This window comes from Phodopus roborovskii, unplaced genomic scaffold (genome assembly GCF_943737965.1).
Source record: "Phodopus roborovskii unplaced genomic scaffold, PHOROB, whole genome shotgun sequence".
Taxonomy (NCBI): Eukaryota; Metazoa; Chordata; class Mammalia; order Rodentia; family Cricetidae; genus Phodopus; species Phodopus roborovskii.
Genome location: NW_026126540.1, coordinates 2537516 through 2557310, shown reverse-complemented (window position 1 = coordinate 2557310; position 19795 = coordinate 2537516). Strand labels below are relative to the sequence as shown.

At 35.8% G+C, this 19795-nt stretch overlaps 1 protein-coding gene across 1 annotated transcript in view; it reads right to left on the bottom strand.

Moving 5' to 3' along the window:
* Rsrc1 (arginine and serine rich coiled-coil 1) overlaps nucleotides 1–19795 on the bottom strand; it is a 304871-nt gene that overhangs the window by 205543 nt on the left and 79533 nt on the right. Inside the window, exon 4 of the mRNA XM_051199552.1 lies at nucleotides 9888–10061. Within this exon, the coding sequence (XP_051055509.1) occupies nucleotides 9888–10061 (174 nt within the window). The remainder of the gene's footprint in view (nucleotides 1–9887; nucleotides 10062–19795) is intronic.

The following is a 19795-nucleotide window of genomic DNA, read 5'->3' as shown; positions in this document are numbered from 1 at the left end:
AGAAAGCCAACACTTTCTCAGAGCCTTCCAAGCCTACCTCCAACAACACCCCCTCTCCTCGTCACCATTTCCTGGTCTACTACTGCAGCTGAAACCACCTGCTCTACAAGAGGCCATCCCACTATCCAGAAATTCTACCTCCTGCTCTACCATGGGCCAAGCCAGTTCTGAGAATCTCCAAATTCCAGAAGCAAATTGGGCACTCAGAAGCCCAGAGGCCCAAAGCCACATAGGCCTCCAGAACCCCAGGAGAGGCACCTTATTGGAAAGGAGGACAGGCCTACCACCAGAACAATAGGCCACTAAAGCCAGAAGACCAGAGAGGAAACGGAAGCCCAAGGGGAAAAAACACCCATCCACAAAGACAAACGCAGAAATCTTCACCAAAACCTATAATTAACTCAAAACCAGATGCCTAAAGGCCAGTAAAGAACACAAGCAACAGCCAGGGAAATATGCCACCACTAGAGCCCAGCTATTCTACTACAGTAAGCCCAACACAACTGAATCAAAGAAAACAGCCTTAAAACCAACTTTCTGATGATAAAAAATCCAGGAAAACACAAACAATGGGAGGGGGAAAAATTCCATAGAGAAAGTCAAGAAATAGTAAACATACAGGTGAAGGAAATGAATAATACTGTTTAAGACCTGAAAATGGAAAGAGAAACAATAAAGCAAACACAAACTGAGGGGATAATGGAGATGGAAACTATAGGTAAGCAAACAGGAACTACAGATACATGCATCACCAACAGAATACAAGAGATGGATGACAGAATCACACATCAAAAAGATCATCCACCATAATCTGGTAGGCTCGATCCCAGAGATGCAGGGATGGTTTCACATAGGAAAATCTGTCAATGTAATCCACCATATAAACAATCTGAAAGAAAAAGACCACATGATCATGTAATTAGATGCTGGAAAAGTGTTTGACAAAATCTAATACCCCATGGGAAAAGTCTTGGAGAGATTATGGATATAAGGGATATTCCTAAACATAATAAAGGAGAATTTTAGTAAGCCAATAGCCAACAACAAACTAAATGGTGAGAAACTCAAAGAAATTCCATTAAAATAAGAAACAGGACAAGGCTGTTCACTCTCTCCATATTTATTCAAGATAGTACTTGAAGTTCTAGCTAAAGCAATAAGACAATTCAAGGAGATCCAAGGGATACAAATTGGAAAGGAAAAAGTATTTGCAAGTGATATGATAGTATACATAAGGGATCCTAAAATACCATTACAGCTTAAATCACATATAGATCTTCACACACTGATAATGGGAGACTTCAATTCCCCTACATGCATATAGGTACCTATGGAGGGCATAAGAAAGTGTTAGATTCACTGGAGCTTGACTAATAGTGGGTGTGAGCTGCCTAAAAGGAGAGAAAAATCAAAGCATTTCCAGTAATATCAGGAACAGGGGTCCATGGAAGATCAAAATTCATTTACTTACAAAAGAGCCTCCTAAGAGCTATCCAGTAGGCCATGGGAGGACAAGATAACTGTGAATGAGCCATTAAATAACCTAGCAGACTGAGCCTCTCATTATTCCTCTAAGTATAAGAGAATTAAAGTGACAAAAATCTTTAGGTTAGGTAGGTTTGCTTAGAAATTATATCAAATTATTATAGAAAAAAGAATACAAACCTTAGATATTCTTTTTGACATGCTGAACAAAGAATATACTGTCAAGTCATTAACTGGTACATGGCTAATAATTTGAGGCACATACATACAACAGTGTACTACTTAGCAATAATATGTCACATACTGACACATGAGCAACATGAATGCATCATAGAAGCATTGTGGTAAGGAAAAGAAATGCTATACAAAGACTAATACTATGTCATTTCAGAGATATAACAAGAAAAAGCAAAATCAGTTTACATTTGCTGAAATGGGAAAAGAAACTATACAAGGTAAATTCAAAGCCAGTCATGGCCACACTGTGAGACCACTTCCTAAAACTTCCTAAAGCAAAGTCTCTCTCTCTCTCTCTCTCTCTCTCTCTCTCTCTCTCTCTCTCTCTCTCTCTCTGTGTGTGTGTATTATATACATATAGATTTAATCATTGATTTATTAGCTACAGAAGCATCTGCAGATTTATCTGCAATATATCAGTTAATCTTGTTCTTTTTAGATTAAATTAAGAATCTTTCTGATTAATACTGAAGCTAAAATAATTAGTTGATAGATTAAAATTTAAACACTTTAAATAACTGAATGGTGACTTGCCAATTTGTTGCTTAGCAATTTTTGGCTACGTATAATTAATTTATAGTTACATTATAAATAATTTCATATCTCACTTATTCAAGTACACATTTTCAAAATCTTATCAACTAATATCTTTTTCTGCTCACCTCCTTTGTTTTTATTTTAAAGCAAAGAGTGTAAGATGGCAATCAAATTGGTTTACAGTGATACTTTCAGGTGGCCTGTCAACAATCTGGCATATCAAACAGGGGCCAAAACTTGCCATTTCAAAACCTCTTGTAGGAGAAGTACAGGGGGAATTTAAACAGTAGTAGTCATTGTTACATTTCCCTAAATGCACCTGCTGAGATCATCACATATGTAAAGACATTTATAAATGCTTTTTGTCTGTACCCACAGGTCCAGCTGAGATACATGTCTATATTCCTGTAGTTATACCCACTTTTACAAACCATGGATTATAGCTTTAACACTAAGTGAAACACTGGAATAAGCAAAACAATCTGGAGCTTTTCTTTTATGTAATTTCAGTGCCTTGAAATCTAAAATATATAAAGACCTCTTGCATGAATACTTTGTTAAAGCCTACTCTGCTATAGGGAAAAAGTACAGCTTGTCACAACATCTAATTATTACTATCATCTTTACTAAGCTCATTTCAATTACAAGGATGTCAAGAACATTTAAACCAGTCATTTATACACTGTCCTATGTATCACACTGAGATACATAAATAGTAAACATTTATCTTTTCTATTTTAACAAAGAAAGTTAGATTCTTAATGTTCTTATTTTCTCCCCCTCCCTCCTTCCTTCCCTTTCTTTTTCCCAAGCACTCCCCCTCCCTGGGTGCGTGCGTATTCGTGCATGTGTGCATGTGGGCGTGTGTATGTGTTGAGATAGGATGCCACTATATAGCCCTGTCCACTTTGGAACTTTCTATGTAGTCCAGGCTAGAATAAAACTTACAGTGATCATCCTGTCTCATTTTCCAGGTCTAATTGCCAGGCTTTTGCCACCAATCCTGGCTAAATTTCTGACTTCCTACATATGTTGACCAACATTTACCGAACTAACCCATCATAGTTTTAGGTTTTATTTCAATCTGACCTATTTTGGAGATGCCACTCTGGTGATCACCAAACTGGGAAGAAAGCTGAAGAGATATAAATAAACATGAATTATTCAAAAATATTGATAAGGCTGCTTCTTTTTGGTTTAGCATAATTCACCTGTAATGGGTGATTCATGAGTGACACCTTAGGTCTTAGGGGACCTACTTGTTTATTGTTAATAAAAGACTTGGGTGGTCTCCTCTAACAACAGTGCAGAATCTTCAGCTTACAAAGCTCCACATACACGAGCTGAAGGCAAATATGATGGGAGATGTCATTCTGTAAATATGTTTCTCTTATTGGTTAATGAATATAGCCCTGTTGGCCTATAGGAAGCAAGATAAGTGGGACTAAGAGAGGTGGAGGATTCTGGGAAATGTACTAGAGTCTCGATGTGATATCAGGAAGAGAAAACTCCAGTCTGGCGTTCTTCTTAAGATAAGACCATGAAGAAATACATATATTAGTGATTATGGGTTAATATTTAAGACAGAGTTAGCCAATAAAAAAAAATGCTAGTAACAGCCCAACAGCTTTATATCTAATATGGAGTTTCTGGGTGTTATTTGGGAGCCGATGCAGCTGTGGGACCAGGCTGGCAGGAAATTGCTAATAACACAAATACTAAAGTTTTCAGTTAAAAACCTTGATGGAATAGTACATTTAGCTCCTCTATTTTGTCCTGTAACCATATACTGAATCAAAAAAGTAGAAATACTAAAATAAATTAGGACAGGCATGAAGATTACCAATGAGAATTAGTAGTTTAATCGGTATCTAAAATATTCATCCTAGAAGTGCTTTTTGTTAACAACAGGTCCTATATAAAGTTAATGACAGCATGAATGAGTTTTTAAAATGTAAAAAGAGATAGTAAAACTCAAATAGAATTGTTTTGAATGTAGTCTGAAGACTTGATGTACGTGAATATGTGTGTTTGCACACGTACTAGTTAGTAAACAGGCATGATATAGTACAAGGGTGTGGTTACATATCTAATACCAACAAGACAATTTTATCATTTAGAAATGTTTAAATACTTCATTTACCTAGAAATGCATTTAAAATAATCTATTATTCATTATACAAATGTGTACTTAATATGATCTAAATAAATACAATGTTGACTAAGATAAGCAAGGTAATTTGTAGTTACAATTCTCTTCATATTTGGCCAAATTCTATTAGTAGCTAACAAGAAGGTTACTTAGTTTACTCTTGAGAAGCAGGAAATATCTTATGAATGAATTAAATCTAGAAGATGAATTGAAATGAGGGAACTTAGAATAAAAAGAAGACACAGAAGAGAGGAAAAAGTATAATCCTAGTTAGAAACTCAAAGAAGGAACCTACGGGCTCCCCACAACTTGCTCAGTTTGCTTTTTTGTTGTTGTTGTTTCCTTTATTTCTTTTTCTAGACAGGGTTTCTCTGCAGCTTTGGAGCCTGTCCTGAAACTCACTCTGTAGACCATGCTGGCCTTGAACTCACACAAATCTGCCTGTCTCTGCCACCCAAGTGCTGGGATTAAAGGCATGTGCTGCCACCACCTGGCTGTTTGCTTTCTAGTACCAACTCAGGACCACCTGCCCAGTGGTGGCAATGCTTATATTGGGCTGGGCCCTTCTGCAAGGATCATTAATTAATACCCCATGTAGACAAGCCATGACATGAGAAACTTTATTAAAGTCAATGCATTAGGAAGTTTGAGAAGCAATGTTTTTAGACTTTTCATGGCCTAAAAAACCATAAATCTACAGTTCCTGCTATTAAAACCTTCATCAGGCATAATCCATGTCAAATTCTGTTGGAGAAATGATGTAATAATTAAACTATATTGATATAATGAATAAGAGAAAGGTGCTGGTCCTAGGGAGAACTAATGAAACTTTCATCTATTTTTGTTTTTGTATCATGGTATGCTCCCTTTCTTAAAACAGACAAGTTGCTTTGGTTAAATTAAACCTAACACTCAAACTTACATAGTGGGAATAAGGTGGTGATGTTTCATTACAACATAAACACATACCTAATATAATAGGCCATAGTTATGAAAATCAATATACAAGAAAAACCACAAAACCTTTAATTTAAAAGAGACAAGTCCAGGGCATGCATTTCTTTAAAGATAGATTTATTTACCCGCTTAAGAAAACTGCTGGTATGAAGCTTCTTTTTGTTACGATGACACATGTTCAAGGCATACTACTTTCTAACCAAACATTTACCCTTCGCCACTGGTGAAAGGCAACAAGATCTTTTTACAAAGTCTCATCTTTTTCAATAAATTTTGCATGAAAACATGTTATCTTGGCACAAAGTTGCCTGCTGTCACATTGGAAGTGTGATAAATGTTTAATGAAAACAACACCACACAGCTTGATGTCAGACAACAGCTATCACACAGCCCTGCTTTGATCCAAACAGACACTTAAAAGGAGTTCTAAGCATGCTCTGCACCACAGAACTCTATAACCTATATGCAAATTAGAGCAAATTAGCATAAGTGACTTCCTGCTGCATAAAGAAGTAAGAGGTAAGGAAAAACATGACAGGCTTTGTAAGTATGCAACTGCTGTCAAAACTCAGAGTCCAGCTTTCCCAAATCACTTCCAACATTTTCTGCCAAACATCAGGTAGAGGGGGAAGAAATACATTCTCAACAGGAATTGCACATGGAACTCAAACACTGGAAGGCTGCCAAGGTAGATGTGCACCTTATAACCCCAAGTTATGATTAGTACATTGTAATAGTGCTCTGATACCTGCTTCTACACTTTCAGCTTTTATACTACCAAATCCTCATTTTACAAAAGAATCAACTGTATAATCAGAGGGAGTTCTTAACTTTCACAGAAAGTATAAAGTTTAGAAAGTCATAATATATCATTAGAATATAAACTTAAGTCCAAATGTCTGAGCAAATATTCCAGAAGGCTTAGTACTTAAGCTAGAACACTTTCTTGTCTACTCAGCCAATTGTAAGATAATAATGCTGAAAACCCTCTACAGAGATGGTCACGCTTAGGAAAACTAACTGTTCCATATGAATTTAGCCTGACTCAAATTAAAATGATATAGTTGTAGTCTATGGCTTGCTCTATTCTGTGCAGCTGTAATAGAATACCTCAGACCCGAACTTACTGACATAGAGCTTGAAGGCACCGTAGTCAAACATAGCTGGATAACTTCCAGAAGGACCTTCTTCGCTATTTCATGGCAGAAAGGTAAACAGAAGTCAAGAGAATACTTCAAAAGAAATCTACTACTTCAGTGACAAAGCCCACTCTACCATAACATTGTTAATCCACTTTAAAGTAAAGTTTTCCTGGCTTAATCACCTCTTAAAAGATCTCATGTCCCAACAATACTGCACCAAATCTCCAAGAACATAACACATGAATTTGATGGGCTGGGGAGATGAGACATTCAAAATACATCAGTATTCAATAACCACTATAAAAGCAATTCTTCTTTTTCTGCATAGTGATTTAAATAATGATTGACGATGGATTTAAATTACATCCATTTATATTCTACTCTTGAAGGTGGCACTATGGTAACAGAATAGTAGAATGATGGCTACTTATTCACACACAGTTTTCTAAAATGCTTCAAAAGATGTTCTAAAGAAGTTAACTATGTATTATTGCATGTGGATCAAGATGTTGGTTAAAAACAAAAACAAACAAACAAAAAAAAAAACCCTCATATATTAATCCATGAGCAATGCTGCTGAGATACATATGTTCAGTCTCATCACACCAAGTTGCAAGTATGAGACCCTGTGATGTTTTGAATTTCTGAGTATTGTCTCTCAGTAACAGTTTAAGATATAAGTAGCAAGATATCCCCAGTGAAACAATAATGGTATTTTTATCTTGGGGGTGACCAACAAGTGTCTAATTGGACTAAAGGCATGTTTACCTCAACCCCCAATTCTCATTATTTGTAATTATGGTACACCACAAAACAGAATACAGTATGCAGTTATGAGAAGATACAGTTTGGATTAGAAAACAAATGACAATGGATTAATCCACTGATGAGTTCCTATTGAATGGGCTAAGCAATAAGTATGACCCAGATGGGGAAAGTTGCTGGAGGAGCTGTCTTTGGCAGTATAACTTGCTTCTGCCCCTTATGACCTCCTTCTGTCCCTCTTCCTCTTAGTCTCTGCATCATGGATTCCAAGAGATTTTCTCTAACATTCCCCTGTACCATATATGTAGGCACATAGGCCTAAAAGCAACAAATCCAGGGAACCATGGGTTGAAACCTCTGAAACTAAGAGCCAAAACAAACAAACAAAAAAGAAACTTTTTTTCCCTTTAAATTAATTTTCTCAGATATTTTGAAATAGCAATAATAACAACAAAAATAGAAAATAGGAAAGCAAATAAAGGTACCTATTTAATGAAGGTGTTAAATAAGATAACAAATGGCAACTGTTTAAAGGAATTTCTAATACTTAGCAAATATTTAAAATAAAAAACTTAATGAAATGGAAAGTAGATATTTACTATTAAGTTATGTAAGTAAAGCTAAATGGAAAAAAAAAAGAATAATTTATAAATAACTGTGCTTATGGACCCCAGTCGGATAGCTGGGAAAACAGCACAGGACTGACCCAGAGCTGCTGAATGTGGGTGTTAGGAGGACTGGGCAGTCTATGGGGCCTCTATTAGTGGATCAGTATTTATCCCTAGTACAGGAATGGACTTTGGGAGCCCATTCCACATAGAGGGATACTCTCTCAGCCTAGACACATGGGGGAGGACCTAGGCCCTGCTCCAAACTTTGAAGATTCCCCATGGAAGGCCTCACCCTCCCTGGGGAGCAGAAAGGGGATGGGATGGAGGGTGGTGGGGGAATAGTGGAGGAGGGGAGGATAAGGGAACTGGCATTGACATGTAAAACAAGCTTGTTTCAAATTTAAATAAAAAATTATCATTAAAAAAAAAGAATAAGGCAGTTTCTGACTGACACATCTTCATCTTCTTAATCCATATTTCCCACTCTTTGAAACTTATTCTACCTAAGTACCCTTCAAATCTGTCATTATACTGACTTTCTCTCTCTACCAAGAAACTGCCTCCATACCTTTTCTGAGTCTCACCTGCCTAACTCAGCCTTTCTATGAGTGTAGCTGGAAACCAATTATGAGATAGTTAATAATGGTTGTCAAGTTAGCAGAATCTAGAACCACTTAGGAGACAATCTTTAAACCTGTTAATACAGGATTTTATAGCCCAGGCTAATTGAGATGAGAAGATCTACCCTTAATATGGGTGGCACATTTCATGGTCTGTGGTCCCAGACTGAAGAAAAAGGAGAAAATGAGCTGAGAATCAACATTCACCTCTATCTGTCCCTTACTACAAAGCTTTGGGACCAGCTGCCTGCCACCATGCCCTCCTCCACAACTGTGAACCAAAAGAACTGTGAACCAAAAGAACCTTCCTTCCCAAAGTTGCTTTTGTCAGCTATTTTGCCAAGCAATGATAAGGGAAAGTATATAATATCTAACTCCTATCTCCTTTCTTATAACATTTTAAACCAGAATTGGAATTTTCCTAGGATAGTTGTGGGATGATCAAGAAAAAAATTAAATAGTAATTTACTAATCTTTTAAAATTTTGCCACAAGGATAATATTTCAACAAGTATTTAAAAGCCAACAATCCATATGGGTCTTCAAATCATCACTGTATGTGTGACATAAAAACTAAGCACAAAGGATCTGGAGCATGCTCACGAAGTAAGAGAACTTGAAACTCCGCGAGGACCAGAGTTCAGTTCCCAGCTCCCAGTTGCCAGGAACTCTAGCACAGAATATCAGATGACCCCCTCTACCCTCTCTGACCTCCTCTGGAACCTGAACACATGTGCACTGTGGTAGTTTGAATGTAACTCATAGGGAGTGGCACTATTAGGAGGCGTGGTTTTGTTAGACTGGGTATGACATTGTTAGAGGAGGTGTATGTATTACTGTGGGGTGAGCTTTGAGGTCTTCTATGCTTAGGATACCACCCAGTGTTTCAGCTAACTTCCTGTTGCCTGCAAGATGTAGCACTCTCAGTTACTCCTCCAACCACATCTGCCTGCAAACCACCATGCTCTCTGCCATGATGATAATGGACTAAACCTCTTAAACTGTAAGCAACCACCTCAATTAAATGTTTTTCTTTATAAATGTTGCCATGGTCATGGTCTTTTCACAGCAATAGAAACCCTACTAAGACACATATATAACCCCATGCAGACACACACATATACATAATTTTAAATTTTTTAAAATTCTTTTTTAAACACAGGAAAGGATTTAAGAAAAATTACATGTTATTAGAATTAACAGAATAACTTTTTAGAGAATGAATACATCAAAAAACATGTACGATACTGACAAGCCCTTACCTTCTTTTACTCCTAAAGGAATGAATCCTCAAGGGTAGAAACAGGAAGCACCTCAGAGAAAAGTGTGCATGCTGTTGTGGAATTACTAATCATCACTACATTAGGTTCTTAGCAACTCACCCACGTTTAATGCTGTGTACTTCTTTGTCCTTGCCTTTGTCCTTCTCCTTTTCTCTTTTCTCTCTGTCCCGAACTTTACGTCTTTCTCTGTCCCTCGACCTACTACGAGTTCTTCTATGACTGGATCTTTCACTGCTTCGACTGTGGGAACGTGGACGAGGTCTTGACCTGGACCTAAAACGAACAGATTTTATTAAATAGATTTAGTCTGCCAAGAATTAAAAATGCAATTGACTTTTAAAATTACTTGAATGTACTTAGTTTCAACTCTAGACCACAAAATTGTGTAAAGCACGTATATGAAACCCTATAGATAATCACTCTCACTTAAAATTACAAGAAGAAACATAGATGGTATCAATTTTAAAAGACATTAAGGTTCAATTAAACATTAAAAAAGGAGAAATTTTGAGCTACAAATAATAGGATAAAGATTGTCATGTAAGAAGTAAGACTATCATCTTGATAGCTATAGAAATACTTCTCCAGTGTAAAACTGCTGAGGAAGTATCTTCAGTTATATGGGTGGAGGAGACAGAAAAGAAGAAATGTGTGATTATGGATATAATAATTTAACTAATCATCTGACTTTATGTACAACATATGACATTAGATACAACATGCTGTGTACCTAAACTTTATAAATAAAATTAATTTCATGCTAAGGGAAAAATATTAGCAAATAGGGGCTAAGAGTTTGGCTCAGTGTGTAAAGTACTGTACTGGCTGTGAAAACAAAAGGACCAGAATTCAGATCCCCAGCATTCACATAAAAAGCTGGGCATGGTGGGTAATTCCTGCAACTTTAGCATTGAAGGGTGGAGACAGGTGGACTGGGACTGGAACTTGATTGATGATTGATCTAGGGAAAATGATGAGCTCTAAAATCAATGAAATATTTTCTTTAAAAAATGACTGAGGAAGACTAACATGAGCTTCTAGCCTGCACATGTGCTTACACAGGTGAATGCAACCTCCCCCCCCCCCACACACAGTGTGTTAGCAAGTAAAAGGTTTGTTGTTTTGTTGTTGTTGTTGGCTGTTTTTGCAAAAGGCTCCCTGTGTTACTCACACTATTCTTGAACTTCTAAGCTCCAATAATCAAAGTGCCTCAGCCTCCTGAGATGCTAGAACTACAGATAAAGAGTACCACAAGGGAACAAAGAAAAGGGAAACTCTTAAGCATTCGAATAAAGCCTTAAGTCTCCTCAAATAGTCTAACAAATCAAATGCATTTAACAAAATCTATAAACACAGTTGTCATTATCCTTAGAATCTCTTTTATCTACTATACTTCTATTTTCTCAATGTGCAAGTAAGACCATCAACCTACTGCAATCCAGTGAGTCATATAAACTGAATTATTTTATTAGGTATGATACATTATGTGCTAAGAAGTAATGAATTCAGAACATGGTCAGAGTATTGAAAAGAACTCCTCTAGTAGACTCATAAGTCTACAGATAACTAAAACAACTACAATAAGGCACAGGAAAGTGAGCAAATTCAAGATTTTTTTCTGGGGGTGAGATGGGATATAAATTATTGAAAAAAGTAAGCAGCAATGAAAAAGCTGCCATTTTATAAGCTTCCATTCTGTAGGTAAATTCAAGACTGCACCCAGAAAAGATAAACCCCAACAGAAAACTTTCTGATTAGAGAAACCATCAAAGACCAACTGGCAACAGAGACAATGAAAGGTAAATCTTAACAAGTCAAAGATGATAAAACTTCTAGGTAAATGCTAAACCACTAAGCTACATGCCCAATTCTGTGATGTCCAAAAATTTTATATGTAAACTATTTTCAAGTCTCTGTCTGAATCTTACATCATCTTAAGAGCAGACTCTAAACAGCTAAAACTGAAAGCATAGAACCAAAGTTTCAGCTGTCCCCATAAACACAAGACCTCTGTTACCTCAAACCAAGTTGTCATCCTGCTGAAACAAAGGTTTAAGATCATATTACTGAGGAGAACACAGTAGTATTACCAGTATGATATTCATCATGTCCAGACTTTTATATACACAAATCCATAAGTAAGCTCCAATCTTGGGGTGTGAGAGATGAAAAATGACTCAATCACAATTATAAAATCTAGCCACACTAGTACTGGGCATCTTGAAAAGGGTGTCTACTGTTATGACTTTCAGTGAATACAGTGCCAGAAGTCTTTGTTAAACCAATTACGCATGAGAAAGAAACAGGATATACAACTAGAAAGGGATGAAGTCAAACTAACCTAATTGTACATGACCCAATAGTATATGCAGAAAAGACTAAAACCTTTGCTAAAAGATTATTAGAACTAATAAAAGAATTCAGTAATGTTGCAGGATACAAAGCCTACAAACAAAACTCATTGGAACCAGGCACAATTGCACAAACCTGTAATTCCAAAGCTTGGGAAGTGAGCCTTGCTATACAATGAGTTCTAGGGCCACTGCAGCATGATCCTCTCTCTTAAAGCAAGGCAAAATGCCTCAGTAGCATTTTAGTTTTATTTTTCGTGGTCCTGGGAATAAAGCCCAGGGTGTTACAAATGTTAGGGAAATGTTCTACTACTGAATTTTATTTCTAGCTGACTCAGCAGCATTTTAATACACCAGAAAGAAGAGAAAATCAGGAGAGCAAGCTCATAACGATAGCTATAAAATAAAAGACTAGAAACAAATTTAACCAAGGATATAAAAGAATTCTACAATAAATGTTACAAAATTTTAACAAAAGTAATGAAAAACATAAAAACACTGAAATTTTTTCCTATGTTCAAGTATTGAAAGAATTAATAGTTAAAACATCCATAACTTCCCAAAGCAATTTGCAAATCAATACAATCCCTGTTAAAATGCCAATGGCATTCTTCATAAAGCTATAAAGAAAACAATCCTAAGTCAGTGTGGAAATACAAAAAAATAAAAATAAAAAATAAACATCTGAACAGCGAACAAAGCTAGAGACATCACAATACCTGAATTTAAGAAATAGCTATACTATACAATCAGAGTCAGCAACATAGTGTGAGGTCTGAATAAAACAGACACACAAATGAATGGAGCTCAATACTGATCCCTGAAATAAAAGGAATTCTTGACAAGGCCCCAAAACATACAATGAAGAATGGAAAAGCCTTTCCAATAAAGGGTGCTGCTGGAAAAGACATCTGAACACAGAAGATTTAAACATGACCCCCATCTCTCACCCTGCACGAAACTCAATTTGAAATGGATCAAAGAACTAAATATTAGGACTGACATTATTAGAGGAAAATAGGAAATTTTCAAGACATTGTGATAGAAAAATTATATTTACTGCATAAATAATGACATGTGAAATTAAAATATAAAATTATATATTAGCAAATATACTAGTTGCATTAATAATTAATACATTATACAGATACCAATAATTGGGTTTATATATATTTAAGTTAATCAACATATAATATGTACATAGCATATAGAATTAATGCATGCCAAACAAGAATTATTTTTTAACTTTTTACTGATTGTGGATTTCACATAATACATATTGATCCCACTCATCACATCCCCCATCAGCTTGCCCTTGCAACCTCCCAAAAAAACAAAATTTAAAAGTAAAACCAAAATTACAAAAAGTAAAAACAAAAAATAAATAAATATCTTGTTGGGGAAGCTGTAGTGTGGCCCAGTGAGTCTCACAATATACCATTTAGTCCATACACCTTTACTTATAAGTGCTTATTGCAGTGAATAATTGTTATGTTTCCAGGCCTCTGGCTTCTGCTACACCCTCAACAGTGGACCCTCACTGGGACTCCTCTTGTTGCCTTGAGTCATGGAGATCCTATAGCTTTGAATCTGCAGGTCAGACCCCTTCACATGCTTCAGCAGTTCATTGATAAGGAGGATGTTGGGGTAGGTTATCTTGTAGACCTGGTTCTGGGTCTTGGGGGTAGCTGGATTGATCAGTCTGCCAACTTTCTCTCATCATCACGATCCAGGGGAGAACTTTCTAGCACTGCCTTGATTAGCTCATCCAGTGTAGTAGACAGCAAGGAGCAAGGTCAGTTCTTTTCTCGCGCCTTCAGTAGATCCAGCTCACTCTCACTCACACAACCAGGGCCAGCTCTACTCTTTTGCCCACGAGAGATACAGGGCCCACTCTCCAGATTGCTGCACTTGGTGAGGGGCTGGGCCAGCTCTTCCATTCTCAGTGGCCCCCAAGGTCAACTCTCCTACCTGCTGCAGGTGGGAGGTCTGGGGAGGGCATAGTTCCCTTACTCTTACCATTCCACAGCTACAGAGGCAAGGGGCAAGGGCAGCTCTCCTGCTCTCATGCCAACAGGCCCGGCTCACCTGTGCTCTTGCCAATAGGGTCAGCTCTACTGTGCTGCCCAGGCAAAGTGCCAAACCTGCTCTCCCATACTCTGCAGCTTGGGAGGGGCACGGCTAGTTCTCCCACTCTCATGACCCTGGGTCAGCTCTCCTACTCTCCTACCTGCCACAGGTGGCTAGGGGAGAGGGGAGAGAGTGACCTAGAATTTTTGAAAGATATGTAAGCTACTTTAAAATCTAAAAATGCTGTAAGAGCTTTATATTCTTAATAAAAAAATATTGCAGTTTGCTAACTTTTCCTCTAAGAATACTGTTGGAAGATAATTTATTGTAGTTTGCTTACTTTTCCTCTAAGAATACTGTTGGAAGAAATATATAGCCATTAGTAGTTCACATTGTGGGTTATATATAGCTAAGATGTATTTTCGTAAAATCATATTTCCATTCCACTCTTAGAATTAAATATACTTGTTAATATATGTAAAATTAGATAAATAGAAAGTTAAAATGAATAACTCCTCAAATAATGGTTTTTCTTAAATAAGTTATTTCTTCTCTGAGAACCTATTTCCTCATAAGCAAAATGAGAGTAATGCCAACTACCTTAAGACACAATTTACCTAGGTAAATTGCACATTAATAGCCATGTAAGTTAGTAGAAAGAAGGCACCAAGTAGGCAGTAACTGACGGTGTAATGGGAATTGTAACAACTGAGTCAGAAGCATATGAAATATCTTTCTCTTCTACCACAGCTAATGCAATAAAACAGTATTCTGATTCCAAACCTTTAAAATCTTAAGCTTAATATATAGCTTACCCAAATTTTGCTGTATTTCTATTAAACAGGAAAGCAAATAACAATCAAAAGTGCAAAAACAAAAACAAAAACAAAAAAAAAAAATCTTATCTCCATAGGTAACCTCAATAACAAAATAAATGACCTGTCATGTTTGCTTCAACAGCAAGATCCCATCACCTATCATCCAACAACTCAAGCCTGCCTAGGACAAATAGAGATCTTGGAGCTTCGGTACTACCCCAGGAAAACAAGGTTCAAATGGCACTGCCCCCAGACAGGCAGATCATGATCACTATCCTACCATTACTGAAGCAAAGCTAGGTACTTTGATTACCATGGCATTTTATCAGTTAGTATCAAACCCAGATTTCCCTCATTACCTTCCCTGTCAATCTCTAATCTCAATTTATCCAGTCAATTAAGAAAATTCAGTTAGCTTCAAAGCTATCTCATGGTTTCCCCTGACATAAACACTTAGATTTAGAAAACACATGCCTGCAGTTCTCCAGCTTATCTTGCTCATGATTCACCCAATATACTCAAGACATTCCTGTCATTCTAGAATACTCTCCTATTAATGTTGCTGCCTGTTACAAATTAAATAAGGTAGCAAATGTACACCTATAATTTAAGGCACCCATTTGATCAAATTAAACAAAACAATACGTTTAAATATTCCACAGTATACAATGTTACAGGATCTTCTTCCTTTCAAAGACAATGTTCATTAACATAATCCTCATTCTGTAGGCCTGCTAATCTTATTTATCATCTTCACATTAAAAAATATACCTGAAGAATATCCATGGAAGATAAGATAGGAAATGCAAAACTATAGGCAGAGTTAAATTATAAAAGTTTTGAATGATCATACATTACATACAGATTTTAAAAGAATTAAGATAAAAAACAAAATAAAATGAATTAAGCTACTAACTTCTTGGTTATATCAAGAATTATTTTACACAAATTTGAATAGGACCCATTTCATAGACATATGACCAGTTCCATTTGCAATTAAGTGGCTTTACTTACAAATCTGAAGAGTCTCATCAAGAAAAAAAATGACAGATCAAAATAAAAAGATTTCTTACTCTGACCAAACAAATAAAAGCTAAAGGAAACTATATTAACATTTAAGATGTTATTTGTCCCAGTTCCTTAAATAAGTATCTCTCTGATAAATCACTCTAGAAGTCTCTGGAGTACAAAAGCCAATATGGAGATGTATTATAAGCAAAGAACCATTTGGTAAAAAATGTGGGACTCTAGAACACACAATATATAAGCAATAAATGGACAGCAAGATGTCCTATTATACCAGATAAATGCTTTCAATATCTACAGAATAAGAAGAATAACCATAACATCTCTACATAAAATGAATTACTGCCCTCAAAAGCCAATTTTTCAAGTTTAATTGCCTAATAAGTTCTAAACACATGTAATCAAAACAGATACCTTAATATTTTGTCTTTCAAAAAACCAGCTTCCATACTTCAAATAGTCCTTAAGTTGAGTTCTCCAAATAAAGATAACATTTACTATAAAATAAAACTCTAATTAAAATTAAATAATTACATATTGAATAAAACCTGTGTAGATTTCATGTCAGGATGGCACTGTAAACAAGAGAATCAAATTCAACCCAGTACCAAAACCTAATTACAGCCATAACAAGGGGGATTTTTTTTTTTTTTAAAGACCTACTCTGTACACTGTGGAAAAGGACATGTGCATTGAATGGTTGGTGGTAAAGAAAACAAAATGCTGAAACAAAAGTCTCTACAAAACCAAGATTATATCAAGGTACCTGAAAAACGACTATTACAGTAAATTCTGATTATCTACCTACACTAAGAAGCACCTTAGAGATCAGAGATAAATAGCTCTGGATCTGGAAGGGCATTTGCAGAAAGGATTAAGTAGAGATGACTGCCCTAAACTTCAGTGCTAGCATCTCATAAGCAGGTAAGCAGGGCATACAGAATACCAGAAAAAGGGAGAAATATAACAAGCAGAGAGCACTTCCTTTCCCAGTTTCCTGGCTGTGGAGAAGTAAGCCGCTCTGCTCTGCCATGCCTTTCCTGCAACAATGGAATGAGACATCTGAAACCATGAGTCACTAAAAGTGAAAATGATTCAACTTATCATCAGCCTTCTCCACTAAAAACTGCAAAGAAAACAATGGCTTTGATTTTCCTGAGTAGTTCAAAGGGGTGAAACATGTGCTTCAATGGAATAAATAGCAAACTGTTATTTAAAAATAAACTGCAAAAACAAACAAAACAACATTAAATACTATGAATAATAATTTTTGCTATTAACAAGCAACTCAAAGGCATACTACAACTTCTAGGTCAAGTATTCAAAGTATAATTAAATATTGCAATTAATTAATAATTAATTAAATAAAATTAATCTTAAAGAGTGAAGTAAAAAAAAAATTGGGAAAATTTCCATGGACAAACAGAAAATAAAGACTAGCATAGTAAATTTAAATTTAAGTGTATCAGTAATAAACATAATTCAAGAAAATAATATAAGTAAAAAAGAAAAAAGATCAAACTGAAATAGCAAAACTAGATAAATTTTCACAATGAAACTGCAAAAATAAAATAAAATATCATACAGACATAAACAAAAAGAAAAATGATGAATGTTTTGTAGGACCACAGAGAGATAAGGAGAGGTCATCACTTCATGATGGCAAGCTCAATCCACAACAAAAGAATAAAACATCTGAATTCGTAACATGTAATAACACAGCCAACAAATATATAAAGCAATGCTAAAAATCATAAAAGGCAGAATTCCAACTGTATATTTCAATGTGAGTTCTGGACAACTGACATAATAAGCAATAAAAAAAAAAGACAAAAGACCTGGATCAATGTTTAAATCCCGCTATTTTGCTATTCTTCAAACCATATGGAAAGTCATAACCACAACCTCAGCATACTTAAAACACAGAAAATGTTATAGCTGATGAGAATTCAAAAGAAAACAATAAACAAAAAACAGGCAGAGTTTCAAAGGGTAGGAAATTAAATAATACATGTATATATAACTCAGAAAAGAAAAAATTCACAGTGAATATTTTTAAATATTTTAATTAAATGAAAACAAAGATATGACATGTCAATATATGTAGGATACAGCTACAGCAAAAGTAAACTTAGGAGAAAAATCCTACACTAAATGAACATGTTAAAGGGTAGTGTGAAAACAGGGTAAGCATCTACCTTGAGGAGTTAGAAAAAATGAACTCAAAGTAGGTGGAAAAGTAAAGAAAAAAATCAAAAATAAAGAAAACAGAAGATTTTGAAATACAAAATTTGGTTCTTCAAAAAGACTAACAAAGTTGCTAAACTCTCAGAAGAAATGATAGGGAAAACAGAAAATTAGTGAATGAGCACTGTCATTAAATAAAAAGAACCCATTGGAAATACAAAAAGTATGGGGGGGAAAGTGTTTTAGAGGCAGGGAGATGGATCAGATAGTAAGGAGGTTGACATGTAAGCCTGAAGTTTAACAACCAGAATACACATAAAAAAGCCAGACATGAGGCTGGAAAGATGGCTTCTAGTTAGGAGTACTTGCTCGTGCAAAGAATGTAGCATCCATGTAAGAAGGCTCATAACCAACTGTAACTAACTCCAACTCCAGAGGCATCTGGGTGTGTGTGTGTGTGTGTGTGTGTGTGTGTGTGTATTTTTTTTCTTTTTTAAAGAAGCGTGTGTGTGTGTGTGTGTGTGTGTGTGTGTGTGTGTGTGTGTGTGTGTGTATTTTTTTTCTTTTTTAAAGAAGCCAGATGTAGTACCACACACCACTGGGAAAGCAGAAACCAAAGTATTCCTGTGGTTCCTGGCCAACCAATCTAGCCAAATCAGAGAGCTCTAGTTTCATTGATAGACCTTATCTAAATAATTTGGTGGAGTATAACTGAAAAAGACACTCAAGATTAACTTCTGGCCTCCAGCTATGCACATACATACATGAGCACATACATGAATGCATACACATGCAAACACATGTGTTTAAAACAACTGTTTTCAGTCAGGCAATGCCAAACTATAATCCCCACAAAAGGGATTAAAGAAACTTTGGAGATTCTTTTCCACCTTAGTTTCAAGGCCACAAAGCAAGATGAAGAAACTTTTTAAATCTAGAGGACTTGCTATGTTAAGGACTCTGGAATCATAAAGAAGGACAACACAGCAAGATTTTGCAAGGCACTGTATAGCCAGGAAGAAAGAGACCAGAGAGGAATGTAGAAGTCTGCAGTGAGGATGTGTTCTAATCTGTAAATATATGTGGTGAAATGCCATGGAATAAAACTGTACTGGAAAGCAATGAAATCCCTAAACACCATCCAAGAGAAATACTATTCCTATTCACCATATTAAAGAGAACTCCCATATAAGTCATTAGTACTAGAGTCATAACCCTGAAGCTAAATTTGTAATGTGCTTAATGTCTTAATCAAGCTTGAAAGAAAGACTCAAGATTGTAAAATATAACTATGTGATAACAGTAAATCACAGCTACAGAAATGTTCCTTAGATTATGTAAAGAATGTCTAATGTTTTCAAATATGAAGTTTAAAGGGATGAAACTTTGTTAATAAATCTGTTATTTGAAATTCATCACCAAAATCAAATGGTTGCGGGGGATGTAGTTCTGGGCTCAATACTCAACACCAGAAAGAAAGATGAGGAGAGAAAGAAAAAGGACAACTAAAAAATAAATAAACCTTGATGGCTAATATTTCATTCCACTCCACATA